General features: G+C 33.7%; 1 protein-coding gene across 1 annotated transcript; it reads left to right on the forward strand.

Annotated features, from left to right (window-relative positions):
• Positions 1-15,833: 15,833 nt before the first annotated feature.
• LOC149557380 (serrate RNA effector molecule-like) lies at positions 15,834-17,039 on the forward strand. Its single transcript, XM_089830260.1, has one exon. It carries the CDS (start codon positions 15,834-15,836, stop codon positions 17,037-17,039), a length of 1,206 nt encoding a protein of 401 aa, XP_089686386.1.
• The last annotated feature ends 6,515 nt before the right edge of the window (positions 17,040-23,554 follow it).

Below are 23,554 nucleotides of genomic sequence, written 5' to 3' on the forward strand. Positions count from 1 at the left end.
TGGATCAAACAAATATGCCCATCCTAACTCCATACAATTACTTTGAGTGGAAATCACGCATGATAATTCACTTAAGGAAATTAGGATTAAATAGGATAACTGTGGGACTTGAAACTGAACCTGATAAAGATGAAGATAAGCCTAAGTGGTTTAACAAATGTGATGAGGCATATGAAACATTTTGTTGTCTATTTTTCTTGACTTTCTATTTCACATTGAGTATTTGGATACACCAAATGAAGTATGGACAAAGCTAGAAACACTATTTGGCACACAAGATTCAACGAGGAGTCATATGTTGGAAAATGAATTAATTAGTTTAAGTCCAGGAAATTTCAACACAATCTAAGATTTCTTCACCAAATTGAAATCACTAAGGCTGTAGTTAAAATAATGTGGAATTGAAAACAAAAATGAACAACTGATTCTTAGTATTCTCTCTAAGCTAAGTTCAGAATATTCTATGTTTGTCTCTACCTTCTATGCTACTAAGGGTGCACTTGGTACTCAATTCACCATGCCATCTCTAGATGATTTTTCTGTCAATCTCACTCGAGAATAGGACAGGCTAATCCAAATGGGCACTCTTAAGTCCTCTAAGTCACATGCCTTAGCTGCCAACCAAGGCACAAAAGAACAAAAAGGACAAACTAGTAACAACAATAGTAAGGATGAGAAACAAAATAATAGTGAGGAAAGGAACGATCAGATACCAATTGCTTCAAAAGCAACTATTGATACCTCATCCTCTAAGGGTGATAAGCCTAAGAAAGAAAAGGTTAAATGTGCCGATTGTAAAAGACCCGGTCATGATGAACATAAATGTTTGAAGAAAAAAATTGATCACTTGACATACATTCTTGAGAAGAATAATATTAATGTTCCTGAGTCTATCAAACAAATTTCTAATGAAGAGTCTAACAAGATAAAAGAAAACAACAAGGGGAAAGGAAAGGGTTCTTGATTTGGGTGCTTTGCACCACATGGCTTCATCTAAGGAAGAACTTGCATCCTTCGAGCCATGTACTATGCCTTCTATTTTGATGGGTGATGACACTCCTATTGAGGTGTGTGGGAGAGGGTTTGTTGATGTGGGGGATGGCACATTCCATGAAGTTCTTTGTGTACCCTCATTATCAACCAATCTCCTATCAATATACCAGATCACTTACATAGGTTTAGGCAAGCAAGTTGAGTTCACTCGTGATTTAGTAGAGATATGTGAGTTGCATAGTGATTCTATAGTTGTAGTTGGGAGAGCAGATCATCAGTCACGACTCTATATGTTTTCTCACTTTGTTCCTGATCCTCCTTCATCTGTTTTGCTCACTCACTCTAATGATATGAGTAGATTATGGCATGAGCGGTTTGGCCATCTTAACTTCCACTATTTGCATCAGCTCAACCAACAGAGCATGGTCATGGGGTTGCCTTCGGTTCAATTCTCAAGAGGTGTTTGCCAAGGTTGCATTCTTGGTAAGCAATCTAAGGAAAATTTTGACCTTCACAGATACTAGAGTTAGTTCATAGTGATATGGCCGGTCCATTTCAACATCCTTCTTTCAGCAGGGCTCAATATGTCCATTCATAGTAAGGCATGGAGACCTTCACAGATACTAGAGTTAGTTCATAGTGATATGGCTGGTCCATTTCAACATCCTTCTTTCAGCAGGGCCTGATATGTCCTCACATTCATTGATGACCTTTCTCAATATACATGGGTGTACTTTCTCAAACAGAAGTCAGAGGTATTTGATCATTTTCAAGACTTCAAAATTTTTGTAGAAAAGCAATCTAGGAAAGCCATCAAGGTTTTGCACATAGACAATGGTGGTGAGTATGTCAACCATTGGTTTGCAAGATTTTGCACTTCAAAGGGGATTTATTTATAGCATTTAGTTCCATACAATCCTCAGCAAAATGGTGTTGTAGAATGGAAGAATAGATCATTGAAGGAAATGGAAAACTGTATGATTCACTCTAGATCTCTTGCACCACAGTATTGGGCAGAAGCCATTAACTGTGCTTGTTATATCCAGAACCGTGTTCCTCATCGAGCCTTGAAGGGAGTTACTCCTTTTGAAGCTTGGAGCGGTCGAAAACCATCAGTTAAGCACTTTTGAGTTTTTGGCTCCCCTGCATGGGCCCACATTCTTACAAAGAAACGTAAGGCCTTGGATTTGCAAATCAAAACTTGCATATTTGTAGGTTATCCTGATGGTGTGAAGGGTTATCGGTTGCTCCACCCTACTACACATGAGTTATTCATTGAGAGGAGTGTTCAGTTTGAGGAGGGATCTTCAAGCTCGCTTTCTATCACTTTGATAGAGGGCCACACCACCCTTACCCACTCACAATCAAGAATGCCACAATATGGAGACCAAAAAAAATTTAAAAAAATCTTCACAAGCAATTTTATTATACTTGAAAATCCTTACAACACCCACAAGATGATATCATAGATATGACTTCTTCAAAAAGAAGTTTACAAATTTTTCAACATAAGAGAAATCCCAAATAAGAGTCTTCACAACAAGAGCTTACTAAGAATTCTACTTTAAGAGCTACACCTTTAGGGCTTTCACACCTTGAAGTCTTCACGCTTTCTAGCTTCTACTTCTCAAACTTGATTAGAAATGCTCATATGCCTTGATTAAATAGGCACTTACCACCCAATCCATGACTTATCCACAACCTTCTAGAATTCCTCCACAACTTTCTACAACTTCCATAACTTTCTACAATATTCATAGCTTTTTAGAATTCTATCCACACACCTCGATAAATGGAATGACAACCATTTATTTTTTTATTTTTTTCTATTATGCCACCTATGCACCTCGAAAATAGAAATCCTCTTTTCCTTTCTTTTCTCCTTTTCCCCTTTTTAAATTTTTTTTATTATTTCTCCTATAATTTGGTCACTTTCTCTCTCCTCCACAATAATTTATTTATTTATTTATTTTAAATTTTACATTCAACATGTCTCCCCTTTATTTTGGATGCAAGATGCTCTTGCATTACACTTCTCCAACTCCTTCTACCTTGACATTAGAGTCACTTGGAATACATGACAAATTTTTTGATGAGTCAGATTCACCTGAACAGCCTTCTACTTCTACTTCTGATGCAGAAAGTGATTCAGAGAACTCACCTCCTTCCTCTCGTAGTCATCATTCAGAGGTTAACTATTTTATCAAATTAGGGCATCTTGTGGGCTAAGTTTGTATTTCAATTTCATTAGCCATTTTTGTATATGAGTACATTGTCTATAGCTTAAGGTTGTGTTTCAATTTTCTGATTTAATCTACACAAAGTACTACATGTAAGTTGTGTAGTTTAGGGTAGTCTATGCAAGTTTTTTTTTTGCTCCAACGCATAACAGTTCTCTATAACAGCAATAAGAAATTTTTAGGGCTCGGAAGTTTCTATTACAAAGAGTACAATGTTCAATATGGGCATGCCCAATTTCGTAAGAATTATGAGTGGGTACATTTAATTTGTTATGTTAATTTATTATATTTTAGAGAACTACAATTGTTAATATGCTAAGATTTATTTGCTAATTTGATGTACAATTCCACTAAACAAAAACCACACAATACTGGTGTCTTGGTTATTGAGTTTTGCGAAATGTGTATACAAATGACCATAAGTCAACTGTAAAATTATTAAAAAATAAAAGATATATAATGTAAGATTTAAAATATTTGTTATTTAATATCGATGTTTAATAAATCACTGATAATGTGACTAGAGTTCAAACATTGTTTCAAAGTCCTCTTGCCATCATAAATAAAGAGGTGATTGGTAATGGCTGTAGACTCTTTTTTTATTCCTGCCAATTCCATGTGCTATAAATAGTGTCTAAAGGTTTTCAATAAATCCATTTTCTTCAGAAATTGGAATTTGGCCTTACACATAGCATTTTACATGTTTGAAATTTTTTGAAGTCTCTTTTAACTATATCTAAAAATATAAATTCATATGCATACACGCATACATAAATCAGTCCTTAAATCCAAAATATAATCATCGAAACGAAAGAAAGATCACAAAGATCACATGCAGACACCATACATAAATTACTCCGAAAAATCTAAGAATATAGTCATGACATCAGAATGAAAAGGAAGATCATATGCAAACAGGCATACATAAATTAGCCACATATATGATAAAGAAAACATGACTTCTAATCGAAGAAAGGAAGCTTGTTGCGAATGGACAATGTTCCCCAAACTGCCCTCGTTGGAATTGGAAACATGCCGACTCCACGTTCCACCAGGCAGCCCGACAACACATTATTCATTTCATGGAGCGCACATCAAAGGTAATCATATTTCTACATCTTGTAATTGTAGGCCAAATTTTATCTGGAGAAGCGGCGACCATGAATTCCATTGCACCAAATGGTATGGGTATCAATTCATGGGAAGTAACAGAAATAAGAGAACAGGACCATGATTTTTCATCCAGCTCCCATATTCCCAGTCCCACCCAAAGAAGCTTTCCACCACACGAAACTAACCAAGGCATGGCACAATAATTTACAAAGCCCTCTGGAAAACGCCCCACAATCTGCCTAATTGAAACTCTTGGGATTTAATGTCATACTGAGCAAGATGAGTACCAGAGAAAGTCACGATGTAGACCACACCATTGTATAGCACGCACATGCGAAAATCAAAACCATCTGTAGTCGTGAAAAGAGGGATTTGAAACCAGCGGTTGAGGGCGATGTTGAACAAGGCTATGTTTTCATTATCGAGCTGCGCCACAAAATAATGGTGAATTATACCGCGATCCTCAGCATTGAAATTGGGGGAAGAGATTGTAGTATTCAAGGCTTTGCAAACGATCCTGGCTCTTAACAACGATGGCAACAGAAGTCTTGCCAAAATCTCTTCAATCATGCCATCATTCAAATCTGCACAATCTCTTTGAGGGGAAATTGACGACAATAATCTTGAAAGAGAAAGGTGACTGGTATTGTTCTTCTGTTGTCTCTCTTTACCAGTTGCATAATTCTTCTGACCAATTTCTCGTGCCATAATGTTAGTTCGTTCTCACATATGAAATCCAAGGAAAGACACGCCGTACGGATACCATCTATTGCAAAAAAATAAAATAGGTTACAGCCTTTCTTAAATTAGAAAAAAACAACTGCTAAACATTTTTACAATTAGGAAAAAATATATAATAATAGTTCTAAGGAAGACAATAAAGCTTTTTAACAATTAGAAAAACAGTTTAAAATTGTTTAAAGTTATTTTTCAATAAAAAATAAAAAATTTGATTAAATAAATAAAATAGTAAGTATTTTGTTTTCTAGTTGAAGCGTTCTAATTTTTATATATTAAATTTCGAGAGTTCAAAAGATCTTATACAAAGTCTACAAGGGGGAGCATAAAGCCAGCCCACCAATCCAAGAAAGAAAATACAGAGTTACATAATACTAAGTACGAATTACAAAAGTTTCAAAAATAGAAATAATACATAAGACAACTAGTGCAAGCTTTCTTCATGGTTCTCGATCCAATTGGTCCATCCAAGAGATCCCTCCATCTAGACCACAATTTTCCTCTCCAAAATTTGTGTTCATATCAATTTTATCAGAACAGGGGACTTTGTTCTCTCTAATGTCTTAAATCAATTTTTCAAGCACCTCGTCGAAAGCAATTTGGTTATCCACAATGTTGGCCCATTCAAAGTCATCTTTCATTTCATAAATGAACATAGATGCATGCCTATCTTTGAGGAATCTTAGCAGCTTGTCCCACTCCAAATTCATCACACAACAAACTTGAGAAGCAATTTTTAAATGAGTGACTTTTCTGAAAAAGCTAGTAAGAATCCTATCAGTGCCTTGGAATTTAGCTTCATTTCTCAATTTCCAAATAATCCAAAGGATGAAAGATGACACAAATTGCAAAAATAGGTTAGCATCTTAACGAAGTCCTTGAACATAACCAATAATAATTTATAGAGTATAAACATGCTTAGTAATAGAAATCTCAAACATTAATCAAATTTCTCTAGCAAAGCTATAGTCAAAGAAATTGTGTCTCATATTCTCAAGGACTCTACAAATGGGATAGGTGTCAAAGCCCATTTGGTGATTCCTGATGGTAAGTCTATCAAGAAGGAGCTACCACTTGAAACACTTAACTTTAGGTGGGATGGGAGACTTCCAAAGTTGTTAAAGATTTTCTTCCATTCAAAAGGACTGGTGTTGCTATACCAAATAAGATTAATGTGATCAATCATAGAAGTGTCATGGTTAAGGAATTTGTAAATATATTTAGCTTTAATTTTGGTAAGAAGAGAGTTGTCTTTCCATCTAAAAGTGAGGTAGCGGTGAGAAAGTAGTGTTCCTAGGGAGGTTTAGGGAAACATAGGTAGCCCTAATCAAGTCATATGTGGGAGTCTGGGAGATCAAAATCACGGGAGAGGGTATCCCAATTGATAAGTGTATTATGCTCCATAATATCCATTATACATTTTATGCCTTTACTATTCCAGGATCTAGCAGAGCATCCTTTAGTAAGGGTAAGAGGTTTTTTTAAATGAGAGAGATTCCACCAAATAGAATGCTCCCCATACAGGGAGTGGTTATAATCAAAATTAGAGTTGTCAATGAAGCCACAGATAGATTTGCAAGCCCTTCGGATGGATTTGAAAACCCAACTACCTTGAACAGTCATTAGGAACTGACTAGTAACCAAATCATATAAAGGGAGACCTTTCCAAGATTTGGCAGCCTTGGGAACACCATTCTGAATATTATTTATAATGAGGACTTTATAGGGTTCATTTCCTTCAAAAGCCTAAAAAATCCACTTGGAGGCAAGGGACATCCCTTGAAGCCTAAGATGCTTAAGGCAGAGCCCACCAACCTTTAACCATGTGATACCACTTCCATTTAACCACATGAGCTTTCCTATTTCCTTTGCCATCAGACCAAAGGAAATGATGAATAATCTTTTGAATTTCAAATATTTGATAATTGCTAAACATCAAAGCAGGAGAATAATAAATGTTGTAAGATGAAAGGGTTTTTGGAAAACTTGAACCCATCCAGCAAGGGAGAGAGCTCTATTTTTCCAATACCACATATCTTTAAGGGAAGGAGAAATGGAGAAGGGAATGCCAAGGTATCTAACAATCTTATGAGGTCCTCCCCAAGCATAGCCAAACTGATCAATTCCAATTTGGGGATTTTTTTCTTTCCACCCAAGCATAATAGATTTGGAGCTGGAAATACGGGCCTCAGAGGCTTTATCGAAGAGATCAATATTTTGATTAAGGTATTGTATGTTACTTTTTGGAGAGCTCCAAGAAGAGGGAGGTGTCATGAGAAAACTGAATATTAAGAAACTTTAAATTATCAGGTAGGGAAATTCCACAGACTTTAGGGGAAAGGGTCTCATCTCTGAGGAGATAGAAAAGAGCATCAAAAGTGATAAAAAATAGGGTCAAGGCAAGGGGGCAACCTTGTCTAATGGACAAGGAGAGCAGGATAGGCTAAGAGAGATTTCCATTAACTTCAACCAAAGCAGAAGCATCCTTAAGAAGGATTTGAACATACTTGCAGAACATATGAGCAAAACCAAAGGAAAAAAGCATTTTGAGGATAAAATCCCACTCCACCCTACCATAGGCTTTCTCAAAGTCGACAAGGAGCATAGCAGCATCAGACTTGGCCCACTCTATAGCTTCCCAGCTAGTGACTAGGTTTTCAAGACTATACCTACCCTTGATCAACCCAGTTTGGGTGGAGCAAATGGATTTAGGAAGAACTTTTTCAAGGTGGGAGGCTAGGACTTTGGCATGAATTTTATAAGAGATGTTTAAAAGGATGATAGAATGCCAATTCTTAATAAGGGCTTTGTCACTCATTTTAGGGATAATCTTGACAATTCTTGTATCAATAAAGGTCCCTAAGGTACCATTATCAAAAGCTTCAGAATATAGATCATAGAGGTCTTGAGTGATCCAATCAATATTCGATTTATAAAATGTAGCAGGGAACCCATTTGGGCCAGGAGATTTATTGTCTTTGAGATTTCGAATGCCATTGGGTATTTCCTAAGGAGAGACCATAGCTTGAAGAAGGAGGGAGTCATTATCAGTGATCATATTGGGGATAAGACCCACACATTTATTTCTGATATATTTAGAGGCCTATGTATCCTCAGAGGTAAATAACATAGTGTAAAAAGCCTAAAAAGATTCAGTAATGTCATGGAGGGTTAGGAGTTCCTTATCATCCACAACAATTCTGTCAATTCTTTCTTTGATTATTTTTTTCTTAAGAAGGTTAAAGAAGAGTTTGGAGCCTTTATCCCCAAATTGAAGCCAATGATTATGGGCTCTAATAAAGGCACCTATGATTTTAACTTGTTAGTGTTTCCTAAGAGTGTCCTTGGCAAGGGAAACTTGCTCAGCTAAGCTAGGTGAAGTGGGTTGAGCCTGAATGTTGCTTTCTAATGAGGGAAGACAACCAGTGAGAATATTTTCCAAATGTCTAAATCCTTTGGCTTTCTTTTTCCCAAAAGTTTGAAAAATATTTTGCCAAGAAAAAATGTTCATGTTCCATCTATTGGTGTGTGAGATATATTTATTTTGCAAGTTAAATAGTCTAATCATTTTAACATCAATAAGGACAGCCTGATCATTAAGAAGAGAAGTGTTGAGGATAAATTTTTGATTAAGAGGAGAGGAAGAAGAGATGGAATTCCTAATATTAATAGTATCGAAGATGGGGGAATGGTCAAAAAGAGTAGCAGGGTGGACCACAACTGCAAATTTCAATCGATTAGGAGGAAAAGAGAAAGCATTACTATTAGCATAGAATCTATCAAGTCTAGAGTAATTGTGACTAGAGCCTTGTTAAAAATTGTACCACATAAACCATAGGGCTAAGCTATTAGATTTAAGACCATCAAGAGGATCAAACAAATTGAAATGTTGCTTAAACTGATCCCAATGAAGTTTTTTAAAACCTTTCCACCCAAAGGGAGTTCCTCCAAACTTATCATCAAGGTTCTCCACCATATTGCAATCACCTCCTATGATCCACAAAATATTAGGCAGGGCATTCATCCTATCTCAAAGGAGAATCCTTTCTTTGTAATCATTTGAAGCATAGAGGGAACTAAGACCAAAATGAGAGTTATCAGCATTAATAATGACCCAGGCAGCCCTATTACAAGGTGAGACACTTGATTCAGAGATATGGTTAGTCCATTTAGGGTTGAGAAAAAGGGAAACTCTACCTTTTCCTCTAGAGTTATTTGTAACAATTTTAAATGCATCTTTCCAAATACAATCAAGACCAGTATCAAGGGAAAAACCAACAGCTATAATTTCTTGCAACATCATAATATCAGTATTTTTATGACAGTTAAGAAAATTCTTAATAATAAACTTACGATCCAGAGACTCAAGGCCTCTCACATTCCATGAAATGAACTTCATGAGGAAATTTAATTAATAGAGCTAGTAGGGATACCTAAGTGATCTCCATTTTTCTTATTGTTTTTGAACCCAAGAGGTCTACCTTTCTTTTTTGATGAAATGTTTCTAGGATTTTCATCATCATCATCATCGCTAACCCCATAAGGACCCTACTTATCTTTAAGGCCATAGAAATTAGTCTAGTGTGTTGAGGATCCCGAAAGGGGGGGGAGGGCATTTTTCAGGTTAGGAGTAGGATAGACAACCTCAATAATTAAGTTATCCTTAATATTTAAGGGCTTGCAGAAAGGTCCCTTCTGGGTTATTTCTTGGAGCAGAGTGGGGTTAAGACAGGTAGCCAAGTCAGGCCTATAGATATTATTATCCTGACTATCTACCATAGTAGTATCATTATTCTTATTAGGGCTAGAAACATTAGAAGTATTATGCGGGGTATCCTCAATCATAAGTAGAGGGCTAGAGTTGAGAACCTCAAATTGGTTACCTCTGGGATTGTCTAACCGAACTCGATCCAATTCAAGTTGCTGAGCATTTTTTCATCTCCTCTTTTTGTTCAAAACAATTTGGAAATCATCAGGGAAGGTTGGCTTAGGAGGACCTAGATTTTTAGAGGTAAATTGAGGGAAGGTAGGGGTGGTATTATTCCTAGCCATTGGGATAGAGAATGGGTTAGAGGTGATAGGAGGGACATTGTTCCCTAATTCGACACTAGATAGGGTAGAGTTCTTGATATTAGAGTTCTTTCTATTAGAAAGGGCATTTGGTTTATGTGTCAATTTAGGGTTAACATTAGTGGTGCTTGACTTAGAGTTGTCCAAGGAAACTAAATCAAGGATAGATTTAGATTTTTCTTCAAGGTCAGAAGGATTGGGTTTCTGACAGCTAGCAATAATAGAGAAGTCCTTCCTAAGATGTCCTTCTCTCTTATAGAGGAAACAAGCTTTTAGACCACCTAGGATTTCTATAGAGCAAAAAAAATATTTTTCCCATTAATGTCAAACATTAAATCCGAAGGGATTTCAACACCAAGTTTGCTAGAAATGAGAACCCTGGCATCCAGATTAGGGACTAGATGGGCAGTTTCATCAATCCATATATTTTCCCATAATCATCAAGAAGTTGGCATAAAAATTTCCATAAAAATGAAGGAACACTTCTCAGAATGACCCACCTAGGGCAAGAAAGGGAAAAAAACTTCTTCATCAACCACCTCCTAAGACTAGGATAGAGTGTGGAAAGAAGTCTTCCCTACCATTCAATAGTGGGGTTTAAGAGCTTCCAGTTGGGATTCATGATTGTTGAAGAAAATAATATATAGTCTGCACTAGATCTACCTACAAAAGGAAATCTTCAAGCCAAGTTTTAGATTCCATAGGCTATATAACTAGTCATCAAGGAATTTTGAGGTGGACATTTCTCCACATCAACACAGGCAAAAAAAGATAGTCGTATTACATAACCTATTATTTTCCAAAGCAATTTCATGTAACATTTTATCATTTGGGGAAATAAAAGAATCAGCTGAGGTATTGGTAGGATTCTTACCTTCTTCGATTGGTCTTTTACTTCCAAAAGCTTTAACAAATCAAGCAACAAGGGAGATGCCATTGCAAGAAGGGGCAACCATCTCCACAAATGTTTTCTTAGGAATAGATTAATTTAGGGCATCAGATCTAGAGATAATATTAGGGGAAATGGTCTTCGTAGGGTCCATTAAAACAATGAGGGCAGTGATCGAGGAATTAAAGGGTGAAGGGATTGGTTCAAGCTCCATATAAGAAGTCAGCAAAACTCAAAAACAAAAATCGGATAGAAAGAAATAAAAGAAATGACTATGGAAAGAACAAAGTTGGCAATAGAAAAAACAAAGAGAAGGGAAAAGAGATCAAACCACATGGAGGAGAAAATATCCTCCTCATTACTGCACAACAGACCGAGTTTGCATCTAATGCTCGCCGCATCCAAGCATCCTCCGAAGTATCTTGCATTCTATTTTTTATTTATATTTATATCTATATTTTTCTTTTTAACTAGTTTTATAAGATTTTTTATTTTTTAATCAATAAATTATTATTTTTAAAAACTGCCCAATCAATGATATTCATCATAAAGAATTTATGAATTTTCTTAACATTTTTTATTCTAACATAGAGGTATCCTCGCAACCCAATCCAGTGCTCAAAAGAGGCGAGTGGGGTAATAGGCTCATATAGTTGTCCCATTAGTTAATCGTAGAGAGAGGTTTGAACCCGAGACCATGGGGTAACCCACAGCCTCAAGTCTTTACTCTCAACCAAACGAGCTAGTGCCTTTATTATTCATTACTCTTCACTATTTTGAAGGCTCCATATAATTATGTTTTCAACGATGAGCTAATATATGCTTAATAATATTTTTTATAGGTATAATTTAATGTGCATAAATTAAATTAAATTAAAATTTATTTTTTAATCGCAATAAATTTATTTTTTTAGTAAACTAAATAAATATAATGTATTTATTTAATTTATCATATACTAATAAATTATCATCTTAAAAAATCTTTCCATTAAAAATCTATTATAAATAATAATAATAATAATAATAATAACATGAAAAAAATAGCATGTATAAATAAATAGTAAAAAGTAAACTAAAATAATTATCAAAATTTAAAACTAATTTAAAGTTTTTCGACTTAAATATATCAACTAGTATAAATATCTAGATAAATCTATCTAAAGAAATGCTAATAATAATTAAAATTTAATTTATTATGTCTAAAATTATATATATTTCATTTATCTCCATTTATTTATTTTTTTACTAACTTAAGCTTTTTATTTTAGTTTCTAAAAAAATGGATGATTTATATCTCCAAATATTATAATTTAAAAAAATATTTTATGTGGTATTTATTAAGTTATTTTAAAAATTATATTATGTTTATAATAAGATTAAATTAATATTTAAAGTAAAAAATTAAATTAAAATGACCTAAAAACTAAAATTAACATCAATCAAAAGTTAAATAAACAAGAAGAAAAACACCAGTTAAAAGTAATTAATTAAGTTAAATAAATAAATTTAAAAATAAGAGTTAACCATAAAGATAATAGCTAATTAAGCTAAATAAGTAGAAATATTTAAATAATCTATACATATCTCATTATTTTACAGTTAAATAGTAGTTAATTAAATTAAACAAATAGAAAAAATAAGAATTAAAAATGGAATCAGATGAAAATTGATAAAATACACAACAGATTTTCCATTTAAAAAGTAATTTTAAGGGTTGTCACATATAGCCCATCGGTTAATTTTTTTGAGATTTATATTTATTAAATCATTTATAGTATATTTGTTTGGTATGGCCTTTATATTTGCTTGATAAAATAATTAGAGATTACAAATCCTCAACATGGGGCATACCTATTGACTCCTATTCTACCATCTTCAATAATTTATATTACAGTTGATCAAAGTCTTATTCTTAATTTTAATACTAGCTTTTATGAGCATCTAATGCTTACATTGGTTACATAGTAGCAAGGTTTTGCCCATGACTAACCATTTAGAGCCAAATGTAGCATTGTATTAATTCTAAAATAATAAAATGAACAAATGCCAAAATAAAATAGAATTTTGTTAAATCAACAACAACAATTTTCTTACCTCATTATGGACCACCAATCATCATCAGAGATTATTTTCTTTACACTTCTTCCCTCTAGTGTGTGGGACTCATTCAAATTCAAATTCTAACCATTATTCTATCCCTAATCCTAACCTAATAATAACTCCTAGCCTAAGTATATTTTTCAGAGTTCCTATATCTATAATAATCCTACCTACTATGTAAAATGTAACCCTAACACTAACCCTGATCTTGGTCCTAAACCCAATCCCAACCCTTAGATTAATTGTAATTCCAACCAACCCCAACTATTATCCTAAACCCTAACTATAATCCTATCCTAAATCCTAACCCTAATTGTAATAATAAACCCAACCCTAAACCCTAAAATATTAAACCAAAAAAATTCAACACCTTAATAATTTATATATTAAATATATGCCAGATTAACCAACATCCTCACTATACATCTTATATATTAAATATATGCCAGATTAACCAACATCCTCACTATACATCTTATAAAAGCCTTATACTAGCACTTGTAGCACAATAGGGTCCAAGCGTACAGCTGATAGGCATCGCTGTTGTAATATGGAGTGGAGGTGGTATCAGAGCATTACTATAGGCGTCGTTGTTGTAATGTGGAGTGGAGGTGGCATCAGAGCATTAGTTTAACTGGTGAAGAGTTTGATATAGAGGGCAAACCAATTTTTGAAGCAAGTTGCTTTTTACATTCAAGTGTCCAAATAAGAAGCAAGCACCAAGAAAAAGATAGACAAAATAAATGGTATTGGAAAATGTTCTTTATGACTTGAGAAGCAAGACTTCCATGATCCCAAACATGCATATAGTCATCACTGTTGAAATAAAGATAATAAATATTTTATAATAAATTGTTACAGGTTGAAATTTGAAGGACATGAATAGAGCACAGAGTAGAAAAGAATCTATGTCTAAAGTAACAGCAATAAAGAATATAACAAAAATTAACTAGCATGCAAGTATTCTTCTATTAATGGCCATATAAATTTGTTAAGAACATGTAGCAGTAATGGTCTTCCGAGCCCCTATTGTAAATCGCAGACTTATAATTACATAAAAAGTAGGCACCAGAATTAAATTTAATAGCAATCCAATGGAACAAGTTGCATAAATTTTGTATTTCAAAATCTAACTGGTCCAAATGAACTGTAGATCAGAAAATAAGAATAATGCCAATGCTGAAATCTATCTAAGTACTTATGAGAGGAATTACCTTGTCTAATTAGGCTTACATGGTGATCTAAGAAATTGGTAATGATACATAAAATACTACAAGGTTGTCTTCCATTAAATTGATTGAATCATAAGTGCTTTAGCAATAGTATTATCTTTACATGTGTACTTTTCATTGACTAAAATACATATCTGTACACATTTGATCATGATTCCAGATGGACATGTGTTCTTCAGTTGTTGGGCTTGGTTGAAAAATTATTTTTGATGCACACAATTTGTTGTGCAATATTTTCTCTCTCAAAACGCAATCACAAATTCTTGTCCAATGGAACATGTTCGACAGGGAGCACGCCAGATGGGTCCTGAACAAGTTTCCAATCAAATGTCTATAAAAACTTGACATGTACTAATATTTGACCTCAGGTGTTAAATCACTCCATATACAAGAGCCAACTACAGCTGAATGGTACATCACTGGTAGCTACTACTTTAAACAAAATATGATTACCAACTACTACTGAAATGCATCTATAGGCTATGATCCCTCATGAACTATGATTAGAATTAAATAGACAATATTCAAAGGCAGTGCTTGATCACAAGGAGATGTAGCCCTTCAAAATGAGACAATACTAGTGAAAGATGTAATGTTTCCTGCAATCAGAGATATAAAAAGACAGATGGTTCATTTGAAGAGAGCATCAAGGAGAATTGAAGAATTAGAAATCCAACAAATTTTTCACATATAGCCCATCGGTTAATTTTTTTGAGATTTATATTTATTAAATCATTTATAGTATATTTGTTTGGTATGGCCTTTATATTTGCTTAATAAAATAATTAGAGATTACAAATCCTCAACATGGGGCATACCTACTGACTCCTATTCTACCATCTTCAATAATTTATATTACAGTTGATCAAAGTCTTATTCTTGATGTTCATACTATCTTTTATGAAAATAGAATTTCGTTAAATCAACAACAATTTTCTTACCTCATATCAACAACATCTAATTACATAGTAGCAAGGTTTTGCCCATGACTAACCATTTAGAGGCAAATGTAGCATTGCATTAATTCTAAAATAATAAAATGAACAAATGCCAAAATAAAATAGAATTTTGTTAAATCAACAACAACAATTTTCTTACCTCATTATGGACCACCAATCATCATCAGAGATTATTTTCTTTACACTTCTTCCCTCTAGTGTATGGGACTCATCCAAATTCTAATTCTGACCTTTATTCTATCCCTAATCCTAACCTAATAATAACTCCTCGCCTAAGTATATTTTTCAATGAATTCCTATATCTAAACATAATCCTACCTACTATGTAAAATGAACCCCTTAAACTAACCGTGATCTTGGTCTTAAACCCAACCCCAACCCTTAGATTAATCCTAATTCCTACCAACCCCAACTATTACCCTAAACCCTAACTATAATCCTATCCTAAATCCTAACGCTAATTGTAATAATAAACCCAACCCTAAACCCTAGAATATTAATGCATCGCCATGAATGCACCTCAAGAGATTACCACAGATCTTCTCATTCCCACTCTCCTCCCCGGAAACGGCACCACCATTACCGTAGCAGGCACAGATCCATATCATCTTCATATGAAAGGCGGTCACGGGATCGAACCCCAATAGAACCCCAGTCCAGAGAAACACATTGTTGCAGCAGAAGCCGAGACAGATACGGCAGGCATCTCCATCGCCATGAGTACGTTTCAAGGTCTACAAGAAATTGCCCTTCGGAGACAAGGAATCAACGCCCAATATTACGGTATGATCGATCATGTCCATTGTTACTTTACATTCATTTTATTGATGGCCTCGATATCAACATATTACCGGACGAAGCACACAGCAGGTACAAACCCTACCTGCACCAGCTCAAAAAGGGATTTTTCGCTGCTCACAAAGATGAGCAGAGGTTAAAAGATATGTACCATCCTTCCCACATAGAAACCGCCATTAACATAAGGAATGAATATGCAAATGCCCTGGCAGAAAACTTCTTCAGAGATCTTCAAAATGGTGCTTTGATGCTCTTGGAATGTAACCCACTTGGAAATGCTGTGACACATTTGGAGGACTTGAACCAGGCGCGCTGCCTCATTGCTAAGCTTGATGCAGAGAAGGGCATTCATGAAAACCTTCTGCTTTCCTCTGGGGAAGATGGGTATTTTGCCCAGTTTGTCCCTGTAAAAAACCGAGATGAGAGCAGTGGGGCTCTTGGTGGGATAGAGCTTCTGAATGTGGTGATTACATATTTGTGGGATGTTCATGGAATCCATTACTATGGAATGACTGATATAGGCAACGATTTAGTTACTAGAGAGGAAATAAATCTGGCAGCTGCTAATGTTGAACAGAGTTTGGATTCAGTGTGGCAGAAGAGGTTGCAAGCCAGGGATCCTTCGCTTCTCTCTTTGGGAAAAGAAAAGATGGAAATGTTGGTTAACAGTAAATTGTGTGCCCACTTTACCGTAGTGGAAAAAGAGAGGAGAGATGGACATATTAAGATCAAGTATGTTTGTAAAGAGAATTCTTGTGGCAAATGCTGTAAATCATCTGGGAATATCATAGCCCATATACATGATGAACACAGTGGGGTTGTGGAATATTACAGGGCACAGGCAAGTGAGGAGATTTACTTTGAGAATTATATGAATGATCCCTTTGCACCATGTACTGTTAATTAATGGTGCATAGCCCCTTTGGTAGTCATTTCTTATCCTGTTAATTAATGGTAGATAGATCCTTACGGAAATTCCAAATTTGAAGTGATTGTTTTAGTATCTTCGAATGTTTCTAATTTTCTTTTTTTGGTTTTATCTTAAAAGTTTGTATTGTGTTTGATTTCTTGGAATGGTTAGGATAACATCTATATTTTATTAGTTTCACTCATTCATTCTTTTTGTTGGAAGATTGATCTCCTATTTATGATTTTAATTTCTAAATCTTAAATTTTCAAAATTTAAAATAGGTTGAAGTATAAAAATTAATCAACGATTACTCAAATGTAAACTGGAAAAAAGTGTGAAGTTTCAGAAATAGAAATAAAACAAATTTAGTGAGGTTTTAAAAATTAAAAGAAAATGAATTTAATGAAAATATTATATTCAAAGATATAATACTATTTCTTTTTTTCTCAAAGATTTATGACTTCATTTTTAAGGAAGTTGTGAAGGAACATTATGTGTAGAATTTAGTTTTATTAAGTTTGAATTATAATATATAATTTGAATTATGATTAGTGTGCTAGTTTATGAAGGGATGAGACTAGATAATGTAAAAAATAGTCATATAGAATTAAAGGGATTTAGATGGAATGAAAGTATGAGGATTTGAAACATGTCTAATCTAAATATACTTAGATATAATGAATTTATGAATGAAACTTTCATCTATTTGGTATTTGATACCTTTTTGTCATTGTCACTTCTCCTAAGCTCACTATTTTCATCACTACAATCATTTTTTTCTAAAGCTTGTTTCAAATATTTATTCAATTGTGAACACTGCATTTTGTATTGTATTATATTTGTCAATTGGTCAAGAACTTGCATAACAATTTTTCGTTGTATTGTGTCCTATTTGAATTTGTACTCATATTCCAAACATCTTTTGAAAGAGACCACAATTCTTGTTGTGTTATCAATTGATAGTAGTAGTGTTTTTTGTATAATGTTCATGTCAACAAGAGCATTACTTGTAGGACTAATTATACTCATTTGAGATATTTTGTATGGCAACTCCCAAATTTGGGCAAATTCAATTTTGAGTGAAACAAGTCGCTCTTCTAATTGCATTAATCATTTATACATTTTTTAATTGCTTGTTGGTTTTGATATTGTATGGTGTAGCATACTTGAGAAGCATGAAGTGCCTTATTTCAACATTACATGTTCAACAAAGTGAGTTTGTTAATTTAGAATTTGTAGATTTTACTAGTTCACACCAAATTCTTTCTTAATGTCTTTCTTAAAATATATCACTTGAAAAATTGTACATATGTCTTTTAGCATATCTTAAATTATTTTTTCAAACCAAGAATTATTGACAATGTTTTTTAATTTTATTTTTGAACCTTGAACATGCTAATGCTTAATTGTTCTTGATCGTCTTCCCAATTTGGGATGGTTGTGATATCCTTTAACTTTTTCTATTATTTTTGTACTTGTAACTAATTTTTTAGTATCTTAATGTGCATTACTGGTTGTATTGTTTCATGTTTAATTATTTTTTATTTTAAAACCTTTTAAACGATATTCTTTCACCTGTAATGATTTTTTGTTTCTTTGCATATTTTGTACTTGGTTTTTTGTTGTTATTTCTAATAAAAATTTAAAGCTCTTGCAATGTTATTATTTTTCAAGGGGTTTCTTTAATATTGCATTTGTAATGTAAATATTGGTTCAAAATGTATGAAGTGTATTGTGGAAAATGGAGTATGATTTTATATGTGAAGAATGGTGTAAATGCAAATACTTTTTTTGTATTGATATTAACCAAAGACGTGTATATTCTATTACTTTGATAAGGAACATATACAAAATATATCTCCCCAAAGTCTAATTTATTCGTTAGTTGTTGGCTTTGTAGAAAATCAAATTATTTTTAAACATGTTTCAAGATCGTCTATGTAACTCATATAGAGTTTGAGAATCAAGTTCATGGTTGTATGAGTTAATGACTTCCATTTCAGCTTTTGTGAGACAACATAATAGTTCCATTTTGGAATTCAATTGATATACATTTTTACACAATAATAGTACCAATGAGCCAAATAAGAAATCTTCAATATTGTATTTAAATAAGTTCATTCTTTGCAAACCTTCTTTGTTAAAAACATTATCGATATTCCAAATTGCAATTTACCTAGATTATTTTTGTATTGGTCTACATCTACAATTTTTGAATATTTATATCTATTTATTTACTTTAGTTGTCTACCCATTGTGCTCTTTTTGCACTACTCAATAGCATATGCAATCTTGTTATCCCAAATGATAGGGAGGTGCCTTATTTCATGGACCATGAGTTTTTGTACATGATAATGACATTGTTTTGTCAAAGCTAAAAATTTCAAAATTATTTACGTGAAAGAATTTTTGGTTTTTTTGCCCCTTATCTATCTAATGTTTCATGTACGGATATTCCCATTTAATAGCTATATGGTATGACATTATTTTATTTACTTTTTGAGAAAATATTGTTACAAAATATTGAAGAAAATACTTACTTTTTCATAAAATCGTTAAAATTATAATTTTAATACAAAATAACAATAAATAATATAAACAAAAAATATGTTTTTGAAGTATTAGATAGTAGCCAAAATGACGGGGGGCTGACCCCAAAGAACAAAAAGGCTGACGAATTAGTCGGAGGTTACTGTAACACCTCACCAAGCGATCCAAAAGAATTAACCTAAAGTTTTTACTAAGTTTGCTAAACATTTTTTTTTTTTAAAAAGTAAGAAAGTATAACGTACACATCAAACACATAGTAGCGGAAGCAATAACATGTAATCATCAACAAACATACATAACAGGTTACATTCCTTAAGGATCCCAAGACGTTGAGTAACATTTAAATTTAATTAATTCTAAGTCTAACAACAACCACATCCACATGAAAGAATAATAAGAAATTCCAATGTCCATTTAATATACATTTGTTTCGAATGCCTCTTGGCAAATTAATTCGAAATGCTCAATCATTCACTGTATATGTCATAGTGTATGAAAGGCTTAAAAGAATATACATAAGTAGAAATAAAGATACATCATCCTCCAAAAATCCATGATACAGAGTACAGTAAAATAAATGAAACCATATACCATACATGATACATCCATCCATCATAAAAGATATAAACATCTAACATGAAATAGAACTATCTATCTATCATAAAACACAACTAATCTAAATGTGTGGTTCCTCCCAACTATCAATAGCATCATTAGACCATTGTGGGCCATAGCCATCCCCCATGCGTAACATCCCAAGCCACCAAAGAGATTATCGGTACTATCATAATAGGGATGTCACATTTAAACATGCTACAACATATGCATAAAGAAATCTAACATATAGAATAAAGCATAAGTATACAACATCATCTAAACATGATAAACAAGCATACCAAGAAGCTCCAGCCACAGTGACTACGGACAAATATCAATGGTAAGAGTAAAAAGCACTACCACCCAACCATGTGGAACCTAAATGGCCCACTCCCACCGTGCTGAGGAGATAGTCTCAAGTCCCAAATAGGATATCAAATCACATAAAACAAATACTCTCTTAGTCTAGGAAATCCTAAAAGTATACTAACTCAAAGGTTCCAACTCATAGATCGACATCTAGACCTAGAGGCACACAAGACACGTAGGGAACCTACTATGTAAGTGGGCAAGTGTCATTGCACAAATCATGTTGGAAGTTACCTGAGAAATCCCCTAAGAATCTTGGGTCCCTTGTGATCCTGCGGCCACTAATATCCTCTCGTACTGACGAGGCATACTACAGAATGCAAGGTTGCAACCAAGTGTTCTCTCTACCCCATCCTAATCTATACTAGCACTCAAAGCATGGGAGAGAACATACAATTATCTTATTAGGTTCATTTCATTCCCCATTTAGTGTAAATGTTATCACTTATTAAAAACAACTTACAATGGGTTTCTCCAGGCAACCTCTTAGGGCCCCGACCCCTATTGCAAGCCACTTCTCAATTATTAATTAATCTCAATTAAATTATCTTTAATTAAATTAATTAATAATTTATTTATTTTTAATTAGTAAACAGTCGAGGCCTTGAATTATTTTATTTTTAAAAAAATTAAAGATACATTGTGTTACTCCGTTCAAACGGGCATTGGTAGGAAAGAATAGAGAAGAAAACCTCCAGTCTTGCCCGAGACTTATGTCCTATATTATTACATTTTCATAGGGGCATACCCTCGATGTCATAAAATTACAGAAAGGTACTCATGGGCATTCCCATGGAAATTAAGACTAAAAAAGATTCCTTCCATCAATTCCACAATGAGGCCAAAGTGAAATACTTGATTACCATAGTATCCCTATCTAAGGAATCTTTCTTCAAAAAAGCTAGAATCATTAGTAGAGTTAGGAAATCCAATATAAAGAAGACCACTAATAAATTTCATTATATTACCTAATCTTATAAGGAGGCAATATTAATTTCATAAGTTCATAAAAAACCAATAACCTATTAATCAATCATATTCTCCTATTGCTATGACTAAAAGGAAATAACAGGTTCCTTGAAAGTTATCTATGAGCACCTCAGCAAACTTAGAAAGGTTACAACTAATCCCTAATTAGTTAAGACTCGGGTATCAATACTGAGCTTACTGAACTTTCACATTAACAATATTCATTCTTAATAAGCATAACTCCATGTTGGCAACAGTGGCAAAGCCAATCTTTGTAATTAATCAAGGATTACCAAATACGAAATTCAGCCACTAGGTAAGATAATAGACCATACTGCACGAATACTTCCAACTAAGTTAACGTGGAAACATACATCATGAGACTAAGGAAAATCCTACAGCTAGGTCCCCTATTCTAAGTTAATTTAAAATAACAGAATAGGGAGCCCTATGTGGAACCCATAATCAAACAGATATGATATCTGATAATAATTTCAAATCGTCAGAATCAAAGGGATCGAGATAACAAGAAGAAACCAATTTAGAGAATTAGGATTTAGTAACCAAACCTTTTATATCTAACAAAGATTTAGATAAACCAAATTCTCCTATATCATATTGCTGGGATCAGATTACACACTATTTGAGATAATCAAAGAAAGAGTTTTAAACCCAAACTAAAACTAAAAATAGGGATCTGCTAATATGGTAAATACAAAGACAATAGAGGATAAAATCTTTCATATACCCCATCCAACCCAAATCACAAACCGCAACTAGTACCCAGATTTATCGAACAATTTCAACATTAAATGTTTTGGTCTTAAGTCAGAAACACACTCCTGGATAATGAAATCTTAAGCCAATATATAGTAGCTAATTATGGTAGGAAGAACAAAAATCAAAACAATAATCCCGAGGTAAATAATACATCAATTAAGCTTATCATCAATTTGATATATACTCATGAAATGAAAAAGGAAAACCACAAAGAATACATAATCAAGGGCCAAGTATACTTTAACACATGAGACAAGGTAGAGAGCCCAGGTCTAAAGCAAACTCAGAGATTAGGAGAGGTAAAACCACATCCAAATTTGCATCATTGAAAAGATTCCTACATGCTCTAAAGCGTAATGCAAAGAGATGGAACATTCGAATGCCATGTTTACGGTTACCAGCAATAGCCAAATTTCCCCTACAACATTTAGAGTTCAATTCTAAATATTTTTTAAAGGCAAACTAGTCATCGAGCATCACACGGATATGTTAATTAGTGAGAGACATTAATCGACAACTCAATCACAATATATACAAAACACCAAGCATAGATGAGATCATAGGATTTCTTAACCATACATACATGAAAGCACTTGTATAAAACCTTCTGAATTAAAACCTTGATTGCTGAAAGAGTCAACCTAATCACAATGCCTATATGAATATAAGTTCTCCTAAGATCGTTCGGAAGATCCAAAAAAGAAACCAAGTACTAAGATAGGGATGGGGATATATATCAAATAGATCAACAAGGTTTGATCTGGTACAAAATCCTTACAAACTAAAACCCACAACCTATAGATTATATAATACAAAATACATATTAAAGACCTTATGTATGGAAAATTTAAAACCCTACCCTACTCCTATTCTTTCCATGTAATGATAACCACTTCAGGTTCATCGTCTACCTCATCTGTCACCATATTTAGGGGTAATCCAAAAATTGCTATAGCTTTTCTTGTCTTCTATGACTTGAGCATGCCAAAATTGAGGGCACTTAGATTGTCAAAAATCACACTCGACTGTATGTATGAATTGAACAAATTAAGGTAACTATGAACCCATTTGTTATTCTCCTCTACAATAATCCCTCGCCATCGTAAAAGGAAATTAACACTAGCCTCCATGCGGGGCCATTCCTTATAGAAGGCTAAGCTTTCCCTAATGATGAGGGTGAGGGGTCATTTCCAAGTCTGCAGCACCCAGAGGAAGGCCCATATATTTCTCAGGTAATGGAATTCACA

Source organism: Cupressus sempervirens, chromosome 5, assembly GCF_028749045.1.
Source record: "Cupressus sempervirens isolate cs-2001-9-10 chromosome 5, ASM2874904v1, whole genome shotgun sequence".
NCBI lineage: Eukaryota > Viridiplantae > Streptophyta > Pinopsida > Cupressales > Cupressaceae > Cupressus > Cupressus sempervirens.